At 38.3% G+C, this 22,607-nt stretch overlaps 1 protein-coding gene across 1 annotated transcript in view; it reads right to left on the bottom strand.

The window, feature by feature from the left end:
- dock4a (dedicator of cytokinesis 4a) overlaps positions 1-22,607 on the bottom strand; it is an 81,989-nt gene that overhangs the window by 18,770 nt on the left and 40,612 nt on the right. Inside the window, exons 17-24 of the mRNA XM_073831638.1 lie at positions 22,180-22,336; positions 18,773-18,870; positions 18,584-18,667; positions 17,423-17,523; positions 11,330-11,411; positions 8,971-9,141; positions 4,032-4,224; positions 1,976-2,100 (exon numbers count right to left, since the gene is read on the bottom strand). Coding sequence (XP_073687739.1) covers positions 1,976-2,100; positions 4,032-4,224; positions 8,971-9,141; positions 11,330-11,411; positions 17,423-17,523; positions 18,584-18,667; positions 18,773-18,870; positions 22,180-22,336 — 1,011 coding nt within the window. The remainder of the gene's footprint in view (positions 1-1,975; positions 2,101-4,031; positions 4,225-8,970; positions 9,142-11,329; positions 11,412-17,422; positions 17,524-18,583; positions 18,668-18,772; positions 18,871-22,179; positions 22,337-22,607) is intronic.

Genomic DNA, 22,607 nt, shown 5'->3' with positions numbered 1-22,607 from the left:
CATGCGACAGATCGCTTACGGCGTTTGCGTATTCTACGCCAGAAGCGCGTGCACATGTGACGTGACTGATGCCAAACTCGTGCACATGACAGATGGACGTGGCTGTGTATCAAAGGTAAAAAATGATATATAAATACTGTTCAGTTTCTCACAAAAACCGATCGTTTCGTGTCTTAGGACATCAATGTATCATCACGAGCCACAGGGTGTAATTTGGATTTGTCTGTGCATGTTTTTGTTTACTTTTAAAGGTCTGTGCCCATCCAGGTCAATGATAAGGCTGGCAGACTGCACCGGTTTTAAGTTAAAAATCTTCGTTTGTGTTTTTATGAGGAAACAAAGTAACCTACATCTTGGATGCATTGGGGGTAAGCAGATAAACATCAAATTTTCATTTTTGGGTGAACTATCCCTTTAAGAGCCAGGGGTGTAAACTTTTGAACGGAATGAGGATGTGTACATTTTTCTTATTTTGCCTAAATATATATATTTTTCATTTAGTACTTCTCTTCAGAAGCTACAGTAGACACTTACATGTTCCCCAAAAGACAAAATTTGCCCTGATCTTCAATGTTTTCACCCCCCTTGGCTCTTAATGCATGGTGCTTCCTTCTGTAGCACCAGTGAGCGTTTGAACCTTCTGTAACAGTTGCATATGAGTAACTCAGTTGTCCTCAGTATAAAAAGATGGATCTCAAAATCATGCAGTCATTGTTGAAAAGGTTTCAAATACACAAAAATGCTGAAAAACCAAATAATTTGTTTGGACCTGAAGGATTTAAGGAGTTTAACTGTTCAGGACAAACAAGGGACTCATGAACTATCACTAAACAAAAAAAAACAAAAAAAAAAAAAAACACAGATGTGGATCATTCAGGTAACAACACAATATTAAGAATCAAGCATATGTAAACTTTTGAACATGGTCATGTTTATAAATTCCACTAATATTTTCTCTTGTTGACTATATGTAAATGTCTTATGTGAAATATCTTATTCAGGTCAGTACATAATAAAACAAACAAACTGCATTTTGTATGATCCCTCTTATTTTGGTCAAATAATGAACATTTAGCTGATTCTACAAAGTGTATGTAAATTTTGACTTCAACTCTAAGTCTTCACTATCACTTTTTCTCAATTTAACACATCCTCGCTGAATAATAGTATAAACTTCTTTAAAAATGTACTGACCCCAAACTTTTAAATGGCAGTTTATATTGCTACAAAATATTTTTAATTAAATAAATGCTGTTCTTTTTAACTTTTTTATTTATTAAAAATTCTTAAAAAAGTATCACAGGTTCCAAGAAAACATTAAGCACCACAACTGTTTTCAACATTGATAATTAATCAGCATATTAGAATGATTTCTGAAGGATCATATGACACTAAAGACTGGGCTAATGATACTGAAAATTCAGCTTCGCATCACAGGAATAAATTACATTTTAAAATACATTCACATAGAACACTGTTATTTTACATTGACATTTCATTTCACAATATTACTGTTTTTCTGAATTTTTGATCAAATAAATGGAACCTTGTTGAGCATAAGAAACTTGCTTAAAAAAAAATCTTAATGGTCGTAAACTTTTGAACTGCAGTATATATAATATTTTGCTTGCAAATTCCCTTATTGTGAAATGTATGTACAGGTCAGGGGGTCAAAATGAATCTTTTTTTGGAAAATGATTTTTTTTTTGATAATTATTTATACTTTTTAGAAAAATTATTAAGCCCTTAATCAAACATATATACTATAATTTTTAATTTTTATTTACAAAATCAGCATCTAAAATAGCTACCAAATCTCACCAGCAATTCTAATCTGGATAAAAAAGGAAAAAAAGGATAAAAGCTACAAACTAACCAAACTAACTAATAAATAGAGCAAATGAAGAAACAGATGCAGAGATTGAAGTAAACCGTATGAAAACGTCTAGTAACAGTGTTTCAGTGTAAGACTGACCGTGCCAGGTGTGTTGAGCGCCAGCATGCCGGTGAGGATATTGGCACACAGCACCAGCTCCCTCTGCTCCTGCAGGTGTGTGTGCAGCAGATGCAACACTACAGGTAACAGCACACACCTCGACTCTGACAACACACAAACAAACACACACACATAAGTATCAAGCAGCTTCTAACTCTATAAAGCCTACTTTATCATATTTGTGACCCTGGACCACAAAACACGCAGAACACGGACATGTCAAGTTGTCTTTTAGCTCAAGGTACGTGCCTAAATGGTCAAATACACGCAAAAATATTTCAAAATGAGGCGCTTGGTGATTATTCATGTAAAGTTATGTCTTAAATGATCATAAACAGTTGAGAATGAAAATACTTTGTAACAGTATATTGGATCCGTGTGGCAGTTAAAGCGACAACAAGTATTTCTTCTGCCGTCTCTGTGATTAATATTAATAAAACGTAAAAATACAAAGACAAAAATCACTCACTGCTCTTGAATGAAGGACTTTTGTAGTTTGAATAAGAAACAAAGCATGTTTAACTATTACAGTGAAGACACTGTTTTATTTTACATTCAAATAATTACATTTCATTTCTGTAGTATTGTTACACAACTTTAGACTTGCATAAAAGTATTCAGTATTTTTTTTGTATCTTTTCTGCTGTATTGCTATCTTTAAAATAATCACTAATGCAGAGGTTCTCAACTCTGGCCCTCGAGGTCCACTTTCCTGCAGAGTTTACCTCCAACCTTGATCAAACTCACATGCCTGTAACTTTCTAGTAATGATGAAGAGCTTGATTAGCTTGTTCAGGTGTGTTTGATTAGGGTTGGAGCTAAACTCTGCAGGAAAATGGACCTCGAGGGCCAGAGTTGAGAACTCCTGCACTAATGTAAAGTTTTAGACCCTGTCATAGCCGTGTTAAATAATCGTGATTACAATATTGACCAAAATAATCATGATTACGATTTTTGCCAAAATCAATCAGCCCTAGTCTAAAGGATCCCAGCCGAGGAAGAAGGGTCTTATCTAGCGAAACCATTGGTTATTAAAAAATAAAAATAAATAAATATATATTCAGGGTGCGATTTCCCGGGGGGGTGGGGGATTCCCCCCCCCTCTGGTTTATGCATCCCTGCCTCTGCTGAATTACTTACTTACGATGTTTTTATTAAATTGTGATCACATAATACAGCTTCCGTCGTATTAAAAACACGTTCTTTCCTAAAAAGACGGGTATATAATGCGCGTTGTTAACAGATTACACTAACAGTTTGGTCAAACTCTGCCTATGGAGAGAGAAAAAAAAACTTTCAAAAGCATCCCCCCCCCTCTGTTTTTTTTCACAAATCGCACCCTGTATATATTTATATACTTTTTAACCTCAAATGCTTGTCTTGTCCAGCTCTGCGTGAACTCTGTGTATTCCGATTCAATACAGTTAGGGTATGTCAAAAAACTCCCAACTCATTTTCTCCTCCAACTTCAAAATCATCCTACATCGCTGTTTTACCTTTTTTTGTAAAGGGCGTTTGACCTTCTTTGGACGTTCACTTTGTAAACACTTGGTCGGTACTTCTGTATTCAACTGTGTTGAACTGGAATACACAGAGTACATGCAGAGCTAGACAAGATGAGCATTTGAGGTTAAAAAGTATATAAATTGTCAATTTTTTTTTTTTTTTTAGAAAATAACCGATCGTTTCGCTAGATAAGACCCTTCTTCCTTGGCTGGGATCATTTAGAGCCTTTTGAAGCTGCATTTAAACTGCATTTTGAAAGTTCAAACTCTGGGCACCATATAAGTCCACTATATGGAGAGAAATCCTGAAATGTTTTCCTCAAAAAACAATTTCTCTACGACTAAAGAATGAAAGACATGAACATCTTTGATGACAAGGGGGTAAATTAGTAAATTATCTGTAAATTTTTGTTCTGAAACTGAATTTTTCCTTTTATATGCAAATCTCTAAGGCCTTTATATGACTTTTATGGTGTTTTAAGCAGTAATCATTCATTTCTAATTACTGAAAACAGTTTGAGATCCTTTACCCGGGTTGACATAAAGTGGGCTCTCCACGGTCTTGGCCATGCACTGCAGTTTGACGGCCTGTAGAGGGCAGTCCGAGTGCGTGAGGGCAGGCAGGCTGCTCAGCGTGTCACGGGCCAGATTTGCCACCTCTCTCATGCTGAAGATCTTTAGCAGCTCGCAGCACACAGTCGGGAACGATCTCAGGAACACGGCCTGCGAAAACGCCAATAAACAAGTTATTTAAACACAAAAAACCTCATTAGTTGGTTCCCAAGAGATAAAGTTCAATAATACGTGTTACATGCTGCAGTATGTGTATATGTGTCACTGTAATGCCGCTATCATCTTCCTCCAAACGCATTTTCACATTGATTTAGTGGGAAAAATGTTCCTCTGGCACAGTAGGGGATGTCAAACAACAGATGTAAGCAAAGGCACTCGCGCACACACAAATATTGCGGTGACACGAATCTGGCACAGCTCCAGCCGCCTGCATGTGCTTCGGATTATGCCGCGGTGTCCAAAGACGCTTTGTTTTCTTGGCCGTGTTAATTGAAATCTGCTCTCCTGCTGGGCCGCCATAACAAGAACAGACCTGTGTGAGAGTTCAGTGTGAGCGAATGTGCGAATGTGTGCACACACGTCCCCACCGAAAGCAATCGCGGAAAGAACGTGAGCGGGTGTCTCTGCCCATCGGACACACATGGCTCAGCTGACTCCGAGCTCGGCGGGCTGTGACAGTGTGCAGCGGGCTTTTAGCGCGCTCAGCTTGCGTCTCTGTGTGTGTATATCAAGACTGGCTTAACTCTCCATGGGCTGTCTGAGCATTGAACGCTGATAAGCTAGCAGAACAAATCTGGATGGGGCTGGAAAAGACTACCTTATTTTATGATGAAATCGTACTTGTGGAAACGTTTTCGCGAGACACGAAATAACAAAAAAAGTACATATCACTGCAGTTTTCAACAGAAATGAACACTAGAGGCGGTAAAACAGCAAGCGCTTGTAATCGTTATTGTACACAGTTACGATTACAGATTCATATGTTTCACTTTCCTGACAGCTTGCTCAGTAGCTCAGCCGGCACGGAATTGGACTAACGGTGCTTTCACACTACAGCGTCAAATCCACGCTCAGTGCCGCTGGCAACGCCACAACGCCACTGCTTTGGGGAGTGTCAAATTTAGGGCAGAGCACGCCTCTGAAAAACAATGTTCACACCCTATTTACGTTCCATTGTCTTCTTTTAACGGTGGTTCGCAAACTAAACACTGGCATGTAATGAAAGCATGCAAAGTACATTTACTTTTGCTTGACTTTTTGAATAATATGTGATTTCAGCTCAGTAATCCACCAGTTTTGGTAACACGCGTCATAGTCTTGCCTTGCCTACTTCTCACAGCGATTGGTTGTCGCCCGGCGTTTTGCGCTCGAGATTTGCATAAAGTTGAGGAATGCCCAACCTTTTGACGCTCTCAGCCGCTTTCAACGCTTTCTCCGTGCCGCTTTCAATCCCACAATGCACCACGCAAGCGTTTAGCTCAACTTCTATGTGAATGAATTGAAAACGCTAGCTTCGCCCCGCTCGCTACGTGCCAGTGTGAACGCACCGTAACGTGTGTTCACACGGGGCGGCAGCGTCAACGCTTCCCATTGACTTTGAATGGGTGACACCAAGCGTTGCCGAAAAGAATTGTGGATCCGTCGGCTGCGCTTCACTTGCGTTGCTCGCGGCAGAAGTTGAGAATTTTTCAACTTCTGCCGCGAGCAACGCCAGTGAAGCGCTGCTGACGGAAGCGTCAGCCAATCAGGATCGCTCTATGCAAATACAGTAGTCAGGCGACAGCCAATCACGTTCGTCCTGTTCAAGAGCAGCAAACGGTCTAATTTCATTGGCTGACACTGCTATGACCATGGCGTCAGTGCCAAACTTCAGCCACACCTTCCGTCAAGCGTTGACGCTGACGCCCCGTGTGAACATACAGTAAGGTAATTGCACAGTCAGTCTGAAATTTTCTTCCCTCATAAAAAAAAAAAATGGATCAGGTTCGATTTCTGCGTTTTCGCATCTGTAACAAAGATTTTAATAGGAAAGGATGACGAATATTTTCGCATGTTAAAAAATAAATACGTAACGTTAGGTCGATCGAGTTTACACACTGCCTCCGAAACTGCATTTTCGCATCTGTAACAATAGAAAAAGGATGACGAATATGAAAAAAAAAAAATGCATACGAAAATTTCGGACTAAAGGTCATTGCACACTGAGTCCGAATTTTTCATATGCATTTTTTCGTATTCGTAATCCAAAAAACGCACGCAGAACAGAATAGAACGCACAGAAACCTTGCACACTGAGTCCGATGCGTATTAAAAAATTTGCAAAACAATACAAAATGGAATCTTCAAGCAGCAAGGGTGATTTTGTTGTCCACTCTCTTTTTAAAGGGGTCATCGGATGGCCATTTTCCAAGTTAATATGATTAGGGTCTTAATTAAAAGTCACTAATATACTTTGGTTAAAAATTCTCAATAGTAGTGTAAAAAAACACCCTTTTACCTGGTCAAAATCAGCTCTGCAAAATATCAGCTTATTTTATCGCATGGGTCCTTTAAATGCAAATGAGCTCTGCTCACCCCGCCCCCCTCTCTGCTGAGGGATTATGAGCTGTAATGTTTACTTTAGCCGCGTTTAGCCGCGTTTATCGGCGAAACTTGCCAACAAGCACATTATTAAGAAAGGCCATTTGCAAAGATGCATAAAAAACCCTTATACTCACTTCTGCTGTGGGTGAAGCTGCATCACGAATGATTCACACGAACACAGACATATGTAGATCGGGATCGGTGCTTTCCTTTTAAAAATGAAAGTAACGTTATCCTCTGCCTCTTAAGAGGCTCAGATGTCGGGAGTAAATGACTACCGCTATATTCATGAGAGAATACCTTTTTAATGCGCACCTCCTTGTTAATGAACTGCGGGATTATCCTGGGTGATTCAAAGTTTACTTTACTAGGGTTACTGGAGCCACATATTATAAAGAAGACCACTAATTTCTGTGAACTCAGTGTACAAGGACCTTTTCAGTGCTTTGTGCTGCAAGATGAAGTGGATGAACCTGTCAGATGCAATTCTGGATTTTGCGGTTCGCTTGTACGGTGGCTCTGAACTGTCAAAACACCTCTCAAAATGCTTGCTACGGATGCGAAAAATGAAAAAAATCAATCCCGATCTGATGTTTTTTTACGAGGCAGTGTGCAAACATGATTGACATAACGTGAGGTCATATTTATTTTTTAGCGTGCAAAAAATTCGGACTCAGTGTGCATTGACCTTCAGTCTGAAATTTTTTTCCATCATAAAAAAAAAATGGATCAGGTTCGATTTTCTGTGTTTTCGCATCTGTAACAAAGATTTTAATGGGAAAGAATGACGTATATTTTCAAACACTCTTTTAGCGCCACTCAGTGGACACTTATTTATTGGAACTTTAGCGTCTCACGAAAACGTTCCCATGTTTTCATCATAAGACCAGGTTGGAAAAAGAAGTACTGTACTCAATAAATGCTGCTAACTTGTAAGCAGTATCTGCTAAAAATATCTACCAGTGGGGTAAGTAAAATATTCTTACAACAACAGTATTTTACTTACCCCACTGGCAGATAATTTTACTTTTTTTAAGCAAAATGCACTTAATTTATTTTTCCCCCCTTGGAAACAAGACTAAATGCATCTTAATTTAAGCATTTTTAGATGTTTTGACTAGAAACGAGACAAAAATACTAAGTAAGATAAGCTTTTTTTTTTTGCAGTGTGTTTTTAATGAAAAAAAAAATCATTATTATTATTATTATTATCAGATACCATTTCTTATTTGTCCTTTAAAATAATTTATTATTATCTTAATTTTAAATTTACTCAAATTAACTTTTTAATTTTAATTTTAATGTATTATCCACCTTATTTTTGCCGAAAAAAGCGTGTGCAACCATTTATTCATTTTATGGGTCAGGCCTTCAGTCTCATCAGTGTTCAGCTATTTTTAAGCTGTACAAAAGAGGTTGTTTTGCTGCTTGATATTGCAAATTGGTGTGTTTTACCATATTATTTTAATGTATTATCTTAATTATGAACACACTGGTTTGTAGTGCAAACAGTTTTACCGTTTACTAAACACTGCTATTCTTCTTGTTGTTTCCCTATAGCGGCTAATAAACCGGAAGTTTTGGCTATAGGCTTACTTCTGCGTTGAAGAATAAGGTCGATAGCTTTTAAGTATATTCTTGAAAATAAATTAGCTGTACAACACTTCTGACTCCTGGAAAGGTATACTCTTCAAAGGTTTGGGGAAAGAAATTCAGCAAGGATGCATAAAATACATCAAGTGACAGTAAATACTTTTACATTGTTATTAAAAATAATGTAATTGAAATGCTGTTCTTTCAAACTAAAAAGTAATGGCTGCTAAAAAGTCAGCTTTGCATCACAGGAATAAAATACATTTTAAAAAAACATATTCAAAACATTTTTTTAAATTGTAAAAATCACAATATTACTGCTTTTACTGTATTCATGATTCAAATAAATACAGCCTTGGTGATCATAAGAGACTTATTTAAAAAAAAAAAAAAAAAGATTTAAAATGATTTCATGACATCAGTGGTTCAACCGTAATGTTATAAAGCTACTAGAATATTTTTGTGCGCAGAAAAAAAAAAGACTTTATTCAACCATTTCTTCTCTTCTGCGTCAAGTCTCTCCACTTCAATGTCCTTACTACCTTTCTGGGTCTTCAACATGGTAGCTGTGTTGCCATCTATGCAGGGTCAGAAAGCTCTTGGATTACATAAGAAATATTCAAATTTGTGTTTCGAAGATAAAGAAAGGTTTTTGGATGAACTATCCCTTTGAGTGCTAAGATACATATTTTCAAGTCTGCAGGCCTGTGTGTGTCTCACCTGTGTGTGTGTGATGGGGCTGATGCCCTTACTCTCATGCGACAGGAACAGGTGGATGGATTTGAAGAGTTCGTGAACAGAGCAGCGAAATTCCTCCTCATTCTGGCCTCCGGTGGCCGCCGCATACAGCCGCCGTGACTGCACAATGTACTTAAACAAGTACTCAGATGCCTACAAGCATATGATATCAGATCATTGTTATTTAAATGAATATTTATTTGGATTTAATAGATAGATATATAGATAGATAAACAGATAAACAGATACAGTGGTGTGAAAAAGTGTTTTTTTTTTTTTTTGCATGTTTGTCAAACTTTAATGTTTCAGATCATCAAACAAATTTAAATATTAATCAAAGATAACACAAAGTAAACACAACTGCAGTTTTTGAATGAAGTTTTTTTTATTATGAAGGGAAAACAAAATCCAAACCCACATGGCCCTGTGTGAAAAAGTGTTTGCCCCCTAAACTTAATAACTGGTTGGGCCACCCTTAGCAGCAACAACTGCAATCAAGCGTTTGCGATAACTTGCAATGAGTCTGTTACAGCGCTGTGCAGGAATTTTGGCCCACTCATCTTGGCAGAATTGTTGTAATTGAGCCACATTGGAGGGTTTTCGAGCATAAACCGCCTTTTTAAGGTCATGCCACAGCATCTCAATAGGATTCAGGTCAGGACTTTGACTAGGCCACTCCAAAGTCTTCATGTTGTTTTTCTTCAGCCATTCAGAGGTGGATTTGCTGGTGTGTTTTGGATCATTGTCCTGCTGCAGAACCCAAGTTCACTTCAGCTTGAGGTCACGAACAGACGGCCGGACATTGTCCTTCAGGATTTTTGGTAGACGGCAGAATTCATGGTTCCATTGATCACAGCAAGTCTTCCAGATCCAGAAGCAGCAAAACAGCCCCAGACCATCGCACTACCACCACCATATTTTACTGTTGGTATGATGTTCTTCTTCTGAAATGCTGTGTTACTTTTACGCCAGATGTAATGGGACACACACCTTTCAAAAAGTTCATCTTTTATCTCGTCAGTCCACAGAGTATTTTCCCAAAAGTCTTGGCGATGATCAAGATGTGTTCTGGCAAATCTGAGACGAGCCTTTATGCTCTTTTTGATCAGCAGCGGTTTTCATCTTGAAACTCTGCCATGGAGGCCATTTTTGCCCAGTCTCTTTCTTATGGTGGAGACATGAACACTGACCTTAACTGAGGCAAGAGATGCCTGCAGCTCTTTAGAAGTTGTTGTGGGGTCTTTCTTGAACTCTTGGATGAGTCGTCGCTGCGCTCTTGGGGTAATTTTGGTCGGCAGGTCACTCCTGGGAAGGTTCATCACTGTTCCATGTTTTCGCCATTTGTGGATAATGGCTCTCACTGTGGTTCGCTGGAGTCCCAAAGCTTTAGAAATGGCTTTATAACCTTTTCCAGACTGATAGATCTCAATTACTTTCTTTCTCATTTGTTCCTGAATTTCTTTGGATCTCAACATGATGTGTAGCTTTTGAGGATCTTTTGGTCTACTTCACTTTGTCAGGCAGGTCCTATTTAAGTGATTTCTTGATTGCGAACAGGTGTGGCAGTAATCAGGCCTGGGTGTAGCTAGAGAAACCGAACTCAGTCGTGATAAACCACAGTTATGTTTTAACGGGGCCATGTGGGTTTGGATTTTTTTTCCCCTTCATAAAAATCCCCTTCATTTAAAAACTGCATGTTGTGTTTACTTGTGTTATCTTTGATTAATATTTAAATTTGTTTGATGATCTGAAAGATTAAAGTGTGACAAACATGCAAAAAAATAAAAAATCAGAAAGGGGGCCAACACTTTTTCACACCACTGTAGATAGGTTAAGGTCAAACCTGAAAAACATTGTGTGAAGTGCATTTTCCTTATTTTTAAACATTTCAGTTAGAAAGCAAAAACACCAAAAGATAATCGGCACACATTGTATCCAAAGAGGTTTGAAGAGTTCAAGGTAAGAAAGTGGGAATTGCTTTCAAATAACACCTTTGAAGGGTGTAAACGAGTGTGGATGCATTTGGAGAATGAGCCTGGTCCCACGGCAGGTCATGAAAGCAGAACGGGCAAATGAAGAAAGAAAAGACTGAATGTTTGTAGTTTAATTGCATGATGGGTAAGAAAAGAACTTCTGTGGGTGAGAGAGGCTGGAGAGCTAGAACAGATGCATCAAGGGTATTCATAGCTGCTGGGGAGGAAGCTTAGAAGATCAGCAGGGGGTGAGGGTTAACCCCGACATGATGGGCTGACAGAGAGAGATAGGGTGCATATGTTTCCTCATAGATTTGCATACATACTGTAATGTACTTCCCGAATGAAGCATATGTTAGTCTTCTCACCTTCAAAACCTGCTGGATCTGTTCCTGGTGCTCGGCATCAATGATACGATCCACATACCACTTCAACACACGGATCAGATCCCTGCAGACACAAGCCGTGAATATCAGACATCAAGGGCAATGTTTGTTTAATGCTGTACGTTTCTTTTTGTCCTGCAGGGAAAGTGCATCATATCACAAAATTATTCATAGGCAGTGCTCAAGATTTTATGGATCCCATAAAATGATATCTGCAGGTAAAAGAAAAATGCATGGCAAAATTTTTTGCATGCTCATATCACACTATTCTATGGAAGCTTGTTTCCGCCACTGAATAAAAAAAAAAAAAAAAAAAAATCACCTGTGTGTTTAAGTGATAAGCAATAATGAATCAGTGGCGTTAGAGTGCACAGGTCTTCATGAATACTTGATGCAGCTGCCAGGAAACTTTGTAAACAGACTTTCAATGTTCTGGGTTAATGGTATCTTGTTGCCAGTCAAAACTAGGGATGCACCGATCCGTATCGGCCGATCACTTGCGCGTTTTGTCAGTAAAGCCGGTTCTGTAATCAGCGGTAAATGCCATCAGGGGCGTGATTTCACGTTGAGCCGTATATACTACACACAGCCGTTGTTCACTGACAAGCTGCGCACTTTCACACTGATAATGAACATGGATTTGCGCAGCTCGTCGGTAAACAACGGCTGTGTGTAGTATATACGGCTCAACGTGAAATCACACACCTGATGGCATTTACCGCTGATTACAGAACCGGCTTTACTGACAAAACGCGCAAGCATGATCGGCCGATTCTGATCGGTGCATCCCTAGTCAAAACTCATTAAAATGGTTTAAAACGTCCTTAGAGGCCAATCCATCAAGATCTGCGTCAGACTACTGTGCTGTGGATAGTGAATACAGTAGGTCAAAATCTTAGAAAACCTGAGAAATATTGAAGATAGTTTCCTTTTGGTTAAACTTTTCTTTTTCGCGGCATTGCTTCATTTATAATGCAAGATGTTGTGATTAATAGCAAATGAAAAGATAAAATAACTGGAGGAAAACTGGGTCTTTCATAAGGCTCTTGTTGATTTTGGAAGCCCAGGAGAGTAATTTGGCCATAAGGAGGAAAATGTTAACATTCCCAGCATGGGATTGCAATTAATGTTAACCACAGCATAATACCGGCTCTCTTTCCCCCTAAAGATTTCAAGTAAATCCAATTAGATCTTAATTAAACATGCTCTACCACCTCACTATTCTTAAGATACGTTGCGATTGTAACATTTCCAAGGCAGTTGATTTTAACAGGGTCCAAAAATATAAAAATTAACCAAGAACTAAGAACCAAGAAGCTATCTATCTATATCTATCTATCTATCTATCTATCTATCTATCTATCTATCTATCTATCTATCTATCTATCTATCTATCTATCTATCTATCTATCTATCTAGCTTAGTTCAGCTTATAAGCTGGGTTCAGTTCAATTTGTTTTCTGTTTAGTTCAGTCTGTGCTGTTCTGTTGATTCAATTTGATTCAGTTCAGTTTTTTTCTGTTCTGTTGGCTCTGATTAAATTAAACTTTGTTCAGCTAGAAACAATTATTTGGTTTTTTGAATAAGTTCAGCTTGGTTCAAATCAGTTAAAATCCTTTTTGTTTAGTGTAGTCTGTTCTGTTTTATCAGTTTAAATTTGGTCAGTTACATAAATTTGATTGAATTATGTCTTGTTTTCAGATTCAAAAAGGTTTAATTCAGTTTTTTTAAAAGTTTACTTTAATTCAGCTTTGCTCAGATACAGTTGCCCAAAAGTTTGCACACCCCTTTCAGAATCTACAAAAATGTTAATTATTTTACCAGAATAAGAGGGATCATACAAAACTTAGTACTTGATCATACTAAATTTAGACCTGAATAGGATATTGCACATAAAAGATGTTTACATAGAGAAAATAATAGCTGAATTTATTAAAATGACCCCGTTCAAAAGTTTACATCCCCTTGATTCTTAATACTGTGTTGTTACCTGAATGATCCACAGTGGGGTTTTTTGTTGTTGTTGTTGTTGTTGTTTAGTGATAGTTTGTCTTGAACAGTTAAACTGCCTGCTGTTCTTCAGAAAAATCCTTTAGGTTCCACAAATTCTTTGGTTTCCAGCATTTTTGTGTATTTGAACCCTTTTCAACAATGACTGATTTTGAGATCCATCTTTTTACACTGAGGACAACTGAGGGACTCACATGCAACCATTACAGAAGGTTCAAACGCTCACTGATGCTCCAGAAGGAAACAAAAGGGATTAAGAGCTGGGGGTGAAAACTTTTGAACAGAACGGAGATGTGTAAATTTCTTATTTTGCCTAAATATCATATTTTTTCATATTTAGTACTGCCCTTCAGAGGCTACAGATGACAGTTACATGTTTCTCAGAAGACAAAATAAGGTAAATTTACCCTGATCTTCAAATTCAAAAAGTTTTCACCCCCGGCTCATTTTTTTTTCTTCTTCTGGAGCATCAGTCCCTCAGTTGTTCTCAATGTGAACAGATGGATCTTAAAATCATACAGTCATTGTAGGAAAGAGTTCAAATACACAAAAATGCTTGAAAACCAACCTATTTGTTGGACCTGAAGGATTTTTCTGAAGAACAGCAGGCAGTTTAACTCATTCACAGTTGTAGATCATTCAGGTAACAACACAGTATTAAGTATCAAGGGGATGTAAACTTCTGAACGGGGTCATTTTTATAAATTCAACTATTATTTTCTTTTGTGGACTATATGTAAACATTTGTTTATGTGAAATATCCTAATTAGGTCAGTACTAAATAAAAAATAAGATGCATTTTGTATGATCCCTCTTATTTTGGTAAAATAATTAACATTTTGCAGATTCTAAAAGGGGGATGTAAACTTTTGACCTCAACTGTATATACCAATTCACTATACTTTGATTTTGTGACATTGATTGCTTATTAACTAGTGATAACAGCAGTAAATAAACCGCCAACATCATCAGCTACATTTACTCCAGATACTTGAGGAATACTGACACACAGATTGAACCCAGCAGCTCAGTTGTTTCACTACCCTGAGAAAAACAAACCCTCATCACCACAGTATCCATCCTGACTGCAGATTAACCTTAGTGTGTCTTTGAGCATGCTGGGAGAAACAGCGCTGTGTGAAGATGTGTGTGTGAGTGTGAGAATGGTTACAAAGCAAATAACATCAAACTGAAAATAGGCTGTGAAAAAAAAAATCCATAGGGAACATAACAAGCGGGATTTTCTTGGCTCTTCTGAAATACAATAGTTTGAAATAATGTGTAAACACACTGCTGACACACACAATGCAAAAAAAAAAATAATAAAAATGTATGAATTTCACAACATCATAAGAAATGTAAACATACTTAACGTACAATGCAAAAAAAGTAATATAAGCACACTTAAAGCTCATAAAATAAAATAAGAAAGCAAGATGGAGTGAGAAAAGAGACAGAGACAGGGCAAGACATAATAAGACAAAAAAACACAGGACAACATTAAGGGACAGGGTGACGGGAACAGCGCGGAAGTGAGTATTTTGCAAGCCGCCCACATCCACCTCAACTCTGACATGATGCTCCACACCTCAGTGCGTTACAGAAGAGAAACCACATCACTGCCCACACACAACAACACAACCACACGCCTCATTACTGACAGACAGCACGGCCAGAACACACCGCACACACACACTTACAACACAGCCAAACATGACAGGAAAAGAGAGAGAGACAGAAAGCAGAAGGTGAGTGGTTATGAAGAAAAAGAGAGAGCAGAGGTTGGGAATCGAACATGAAAAGACAGATAAAGGACAACAAAAAGTCAAATGAGGAGTTCCGAGGAGCATTGATCTATTGAATTATACTTGACAACACACATTACCTTCCGGACCACACATACAGTGCAAAAACTGCATTGTCAGTAAAACAAAACAGGTTATGACAGATGAAAGCAAGACTATGCTGTGCTTTGGGCTTGACATACAACGCCCTCTGTGCTGAGAGGACTGTAAACTCAGAGAAACTCCATGGGTTACAGTATACAAGGCCTGGAGCTCAATATAAAACACCTTTTATCTTTCTACATTAATGCCACAGGAGATCCACGATTTCTTGAGTGTTTCGAAACTCGTAGAATTCTCTGATACATAATTTTTACATGTGTAGCATTTCCCAATTCTATATTACAGTGATATTTGCAGTGAGGGAAAAAAAATTATTTGATTCCCTGCTGATTTTGTACATTTGCCCACTGACAAAGAAATGATCAGAAAAATCTAGAAAAATGCATTTAAAAAAATTGATCTGCATTTTAATGAGTGAAATAAGCATTTGACCCCTTTCGCAAAACATGACTTAGTGCTTGGTGGCAAATCCCTCACAGAGGTCAGACGTTTCTCGTAGTTGGCCACCAGGTTTGCACTCATCTCAGAAAGAATTTTCTCCCACTCCTCTTTGTAGATCCTCTCCAATTCATTAAGGTTTCGAGGCTGATGTTTGGCAACTCAAACCTTCAGCTCCATCTACAGATTTTCTATGGGATTAAGGTCTGTAGACTGGCTAGGCCACTCTAGGACCTTGATGTGCTTTTTTTTGAGCCACTTCTTTGTTGCCTTGGGCGTGTGTTTTGGCTCATTGTCATGCTGGAATACCCATCCATGACCCATTTTCAATGCCCTGGCTTAGGGAAAGGAGGTTCTCACCCAAAATTTGTTGGTACATGGCCCCGTCCATCGTCCCTTTGATGCTGTGCAGTTGTCCTGTCCCCTTAGCAGAAAAACACCCCCAAAGCATAATGTTTCCACCTCCATGTTTGACTGTGGGGATGGTGTCTTGGGGTCAAAGCCAGATCCTCCCGTGTAGTTCTGGGCTGATTTCTCACCATTCTCATGATCACTGAAACTCCACAAGGTGAGATCTAGCATGGAGCCCCAGACCGAGGAAGATTGACAGTTATTTTGTGTTTCTTCCATTTGCGAATAATCACACACACTGTTGTCAGCTTCTCACCAAGCTGCTTGCCGATGGTCTTGTAGCCCATTCCAGCCTTGTGTAGGTTTACAAACTTGTCTCTGACATCCTTGGACAGCTTTTTTGGTCTTGGCCATGGTGGAGAGTTTGTAATCTCATTGATTGATTGCTTCTGTGGACAGGTGTCTTTTATACAGGTAACAAACTAAGAATCTCAGCTTGTGACCTGTATAAACGACACATGGGAGCCAGAAATCTTGCTGTTTGATAGAGGATCAAATACTAATTTCACTCATTAAAATTTAAATCAACTTTTTTGAAATGACTTTTTCTAGATTTTTTTAGTTGTTATTCTGTCCCTCACTGTTAAAATAAACATACCATTAAAATTATAGACTGATAATTTCTTTGTCAGTGGGCAAACGTACACCTCTACGTACGTAGGTGTATATGACTTTCATAATTCAAATGAATACAGTCAGAGTTATATTATAAAATGTCAGTAAATGGGTGTTGAGATTTTGAAGCAACACATAGTGCATCCATTCATCATAAAAAGTGCTCCACATGGCTCCGAGGGGTTAATAAAGGCCTTCTGAAGCGAATCGATGCAGTTGTGTTGTTTGCGTGTTCATGAGAGAGTGGCGAGAGAATGAAGTAGGCGTAGCAAAAGCTCCAGTGAGAATAAGCTAGTCTCACGAGAACCAAGTTTAGTTTACGGTAAAGGAAAACCAGTCTCCTTTGGCTTATATCAAAATCCTCTGACATTTTTCTTTACGAATCATTGTTTTTTACTTCTAATTCATGAACAGTGTTTTGTTTTGCTCTCTTCTCTACATTTCCACATTCCACGACAGTTAGTGGAAGCTAAAGATTACGCTTTATAAAGTTTAAACATACATATTTTTCTTACACAAATCCATATATTCACTTCAGAAGGCCTTTATTAACCTACCAGAGTTGTGTGATTTTAATTTTTGGGTGAACTATCCCTTTAAGACTACGTTTAAATAAAGTTCACATTGTACAAATATGTGAGACGCCACAAAAAACGGTTAACAACAGTGAAAGATGTGCATCAAGCGTGTTTACCTGTAGGAAAGGGCACCAGCGAAGTGGTTTTCGATGTAGTTGTCCATTACAGGTTTGAAGAGCTGGAATTTGCTGTCCTGCAGCAAATTTATAACATGCACCTGAGGAGAAAACAAAAATGTTGTAAGCAAATCCATAGTGAAATTATTAACATATTTTAAGGTAAAAAAAAAAAATCTCTTTGGCATCCCTACCAATATGACTTTATTTTAAATTACTGACCAGCTGAATCAACATCAATGAATCGCTTTCCAAATCACCTGTAAGTGTACCAATCGGAATCAACTACTGGGAAATCAATCATTTGGCAGATCGATTAAATCCACTGGCAGAATCAACCACTAGCGAATTAAATATCAGTATTAAACAAGCAAACACTAATTACCAATTGAATGAAACAAAACAGTCAACATATTAACCATTGATGAATCAATCATTAACGTATCAACCACCGGCAAATCATCTGGTAATGTATATTATACCAGATTAATAACATGATATGAGGAAAGGAGTTGGATTATAGCAAGAAAAGTCTAAGACTTGAAATGAATTACTAAATAAACTGTAGGTGAATCAACCACTGTATTTCCAGAATGAGTTTAAATTATTATAGTATGTAAAAAAAGGAAATGGTTGTGGAATGATTGACACATAAAACTCTCACACCTTTCTGGGAAATCGGTTGCCTAAGACAATGGTCTTTTATTTTTAAAGGACTGTAGAATGCAGCAACTGACCAATCAGAATCAGGTATTCCAGAGAGCCGTGTGAAAACTGAAGTTACTGTACAAAACACTTCCCACGCAGCCTGAAAGAATGCTCAATCATGCAGAGTTTATTTAAAATGTGTTTTCTGATCTAGAAGTACTTTGTTCTGCCTGAAATAAAAGAGGATGTGAGGACAGGAGTTGGATTATAGCAAGAGAAGTCTAAGATGGATTTTATGAGTTGCCATATTTGGCATGTAACCGTGGTAACACAGTGGAGGAGAGATGAGGAAAGCATCATGTACTGACTCTCCTTACGGAAGAGATGGATGAGTTTGTACAAGTTCACAGTCAAAATATGCAGCGAATCTGTGGAAACTGGAAACTTGAGAGCAATGCAGTGTCCACATTTCATACATTCACATTCATAAGGTTTGAGTAGGGCATCACTCACCAGGCAGTCAAACACTTTTAGTCCGTAGCGCTGGGGACTCTCGTCTAAAATCCCAAACAATGTGTCCATAGTGTCCTGTAAAAACTATACAGAGACAATCAATTGTTACAGAGAGACAAACCAAGATATTTTGGGAAATATTCTAAGTTACCTCACGGGTAAAAGCAAGTTGCTGTATGTGGTTTATACCTTAACAATTTCAGTCCCATCAATGTCCTTGAGTTTGGAGAGGCAGTCAATAATTCTGTCGGGATGGACTCTCCATTTCAGCAGGTCCAACATGTCACCTGTAAACAATATAATAAACATGCACTTTTGAATAGAAACTATTAGAATTAGAAACTTTTAGCAGATCTGTTAAATCCACTAGCAGATTAAACGCTGATGAATCAACCACTAGCGAAATAACGACTAACAAATTAACTGTTGGGTGAATCCACTGGTAACAAATTAATTATTGGAGAATCAACTGCAGGTAAATCAACTATCAAAGGTGAATCAACTGTTGCCAAACAATTGGTACTCAATCAATGACTGGCAAATCAACCACTGTAGGTCAATCAATCATCATGAATGTGGAAACAACAGTTGGAAAATCCACCGTTACAAAATGAACAATCAGCAAATCAACTATAGGCGAATCAACCATCATCACTGGTGAATCAACTGTTGGGTGAATCCACTGGTTACAAATCAATGATTGGAGCATCAACTATAGGTGACTCAACCATCATCAATAGAGAATTAACTATTAGGGTGAATCTACCGATAACAAAACAACGATTGGCAATTCAACTGTAGGTGAATCAACCGTAATCACCGGTAAATCAACTGTTGATAAATCAACAGCTGGCAAATAAACTTTTGTCAAATCAGCTGGTACAGAATCAACCATTTGCAATTCAACTTTGGATGAATCAACCATCATCACTGGTGAATCAACTGTTGGTGAATCCACCGGTTCCAAATCAATGATTGGCGAATCAACTATAGATAAATCACTAATCATCTCTGGTGAATTAACTGTTGGTGAATCCACCGGTTCCAAATCAATGATTGGCGAATCAACTACAGATAAATCACTAATCATCACTGGTGAATTAACTGTTGGTGAATCCACCGGTTCCAAATCAATGATTGGCGAATCAACTATAGATAAATCACTAATCATCACTGGTGAATTAACTGTTGGTGAATCCACCGGTTCCAAATCAATGATTGGCGAATCAACTACAGATAAATCACTAATCATCACTGGTGAATTAACTGTTGGTGAATCCACCGGTTCCAAATCAATGATTGGCGAATCAACTATAGATAAATCACTAATCATCACTGGTGAATTAACTGTTGGTGAATCCACCGGTTCCAAATCAATGATTGGCGAATCAACTATAGATAAATCACTAATCATCACTGGTGAATTAACTGTTGGTGAATCCACCGGTTCCAAATCAATGATTGGCGAATCAACTACAGATAAATCACTAATCATCACTGGTGAATTAACTGTTGGTGAATCCACCGGTTCCAAATCAATGATTGGCGAATCAACTACAGATAAATCACTAATCATCACTGGTGAATTAACTGTTGGTGAATCCACCGGTTCCAAATCAATGATTGGCGAATCAACTATAGATAAATCACTAATCACTGGTGAATCAACTGTTGGCAAATCCACCAGTACAAAATCAACAACTAGCGAATCAAGTGTAGGTGAATCAACCATCATTACTGATGAATCAACTGTTGGCAAATCCACCAGAACCAAATCAACGCTTAGTGAATCAATTGCAGGTGAATCAACCTGGGCAAAACCACCGGTAAGAAATCAATGATTGGCAAATCAACTGTAGGTCAATCAACTATCATCAACAGTGAATCAACATTTGAGCAAATCCATTGGTAACAAATCAATAACTGGCGAATCAACTGTAGATGAATTAACTATCATCAATGGTGAATCAACTGTTGGACAAGTCCACTGGCAACTAATCAACAATTGGCCAGTCAACTGAAGGTGAATCAACAATCATCAATGGTGAATAAACTGTTGGGCGAATCCACCTGTAACAACTCAATGATTGGCGAATCAACTGAAGATGAATCAACCATCATCAATGGTGAATCAACTGTTAAACGCATCCACCAGTAACAAATTAACAATTGGTGAGTCAACTGAAGGTGAATCAATCATCATCAATGGTGAATCAATTGTTGGCAAACAATTGGTACCGAATCAATGACTGACTAATCAACTACTATAGATCAATCAATCATCATCAGTGGTGAATCAACTGTTGGGCAAATCCACAATTTGTGAATCAACTGTAGGTGAATCAACCATCATAAATGGTGAATCAACTGTTGGGCAAATCCACCAGTACCAAATCAACAATTGGTGAATCAACTATTGGGCAAATCCACTGGTAACCAATCAACGATTGGCCAATCATCAGTAGGTGAATCAACCATCATCACTGGTGATTCAACTGTTGGGTAATCCACCATTACCAATCAATGGAGAATAAACTGTTGACGAATCAATTGATACCAAATCAACAACTGGCAAGCCAACTACTGTAGATCAATCAGTCATCATCATTGTTAAATCAAAAGCTGGCAAATTAACCTTTGGTGAATCAGCTGGTACGAAATCAACCATTTGCAATTCTGTAGGTGAATCAATCATTAGTAAATCAATCACTGTCCAATTAAATAAAGGTGAATCGACCATCATCATTACTCTGTCTACCACTGGTGAATCAACTAGTACTGAATCAACGACCACCAAATCAAAACTATAGAGTCAACGGCTGGCAAATCAACTGTACATGAATCAACCGTCGTCATATCAATCTCTGGTAAACCTTTTAGGGGGGCCTTCCAAACATTTACATTAAATATGTTGGATAGCTACATGTAATTGGACAGTGCAAAAATATCAAAGATATGAAGACATTGAACTAAATACATAAACTTGCAACTTGACAACAGAGTTTTGTCTATAGTTGACAATCCAACCAAAATAGTTCAACAGTCCAGCTCAATATAAACATCTCAACTTTAAAATCCAGAAGCTTGAGGCTGAGTATAGATGCAATATAAACCGAATCTAACTTGGGTTCAGTGGCTTCAGTTAAATAACTGCCAGATGGCCGTTGATATGTGTGCAGTTGGGCGAAGGCGCGGCAGAGCCGCAGAGACACTGGGCGAAGCTCCAAGGTCAACAGAGGCAGGTGTGGGCTCAGCCCGCTGTGATCTCCGGTCCAAACGCAGACCTCTCTGTTTTCTGCCACTGTTACCATGACATTCACCTGCTGAAGGGCTCAGATCAATATATCACAATATCAAGGTCATGGTGCAGACGGGGCCATATGGCACAGAGACACGGTATTTCTGTAATCACCGCTCTCCAGCAGACAGCATAGTTGACTGAGATGTTCATTACAAATTTAATTGCTGGAAATGTATATGGTTTGTGTTTTCTTCTTGATATGTTTATGACAGATTTGGTTTAACAATCTCAAATCTTAAATCCACATAACTTAATTTAGTTTTGTGGCATATTGGAAGGAGGAACATCGTCTCACCATTCTGAGTGAGTTTAGTGGAGCAGAGAGACGCCTGGATCCAGAAAGACTCTTTGCTGTTCTTTATTGTCTGGTTGTTGCCCGGCTGGAGGCTGGCTTTGGAAAACGGCAATTTGAGGTACCGAGCGGGATCCTGCAGATCAGCTGTCTCTTCACACTGTTGAAGTAAACACAATAATAACGCATCTCACTTTAATGCAGTAAAAAAAGAATGAATCAGAGATGCCAGGTCCACAGTTTTTCCACTCAAAAACATTTTTTGAAGCACGCCTCCCATCCAGTAATCATAAAGAGCTTTGTTCTGTGTGACAAAGTCTACAGTGCCTTGCGAAATTATTCATAGCCCTTCATTTGTTTCACATTTTGTTATGTTGCTGTCTTATGTTAAACTACTTTAAATTACTTTTTTCCCACATCAGTCTACACTC

This window comes from Garra rufa, chromosome 25, assembly GCF_049309525.1.
Source record: "Garra rufa chromosome 25, GarRuf1.0, whole genome shotgun sequence".
Classification (NCBI taxonomy): Eukaryota; Metazoa; Chordata; class Actinopteri; order Cypriniformes; family Cyprinidae; genus Garra; species Garra rufa.
Note: the sequence above shows the minus strand (reverse complement) of the source record. Positions and strands in the feature narration are given on the sequence as shown.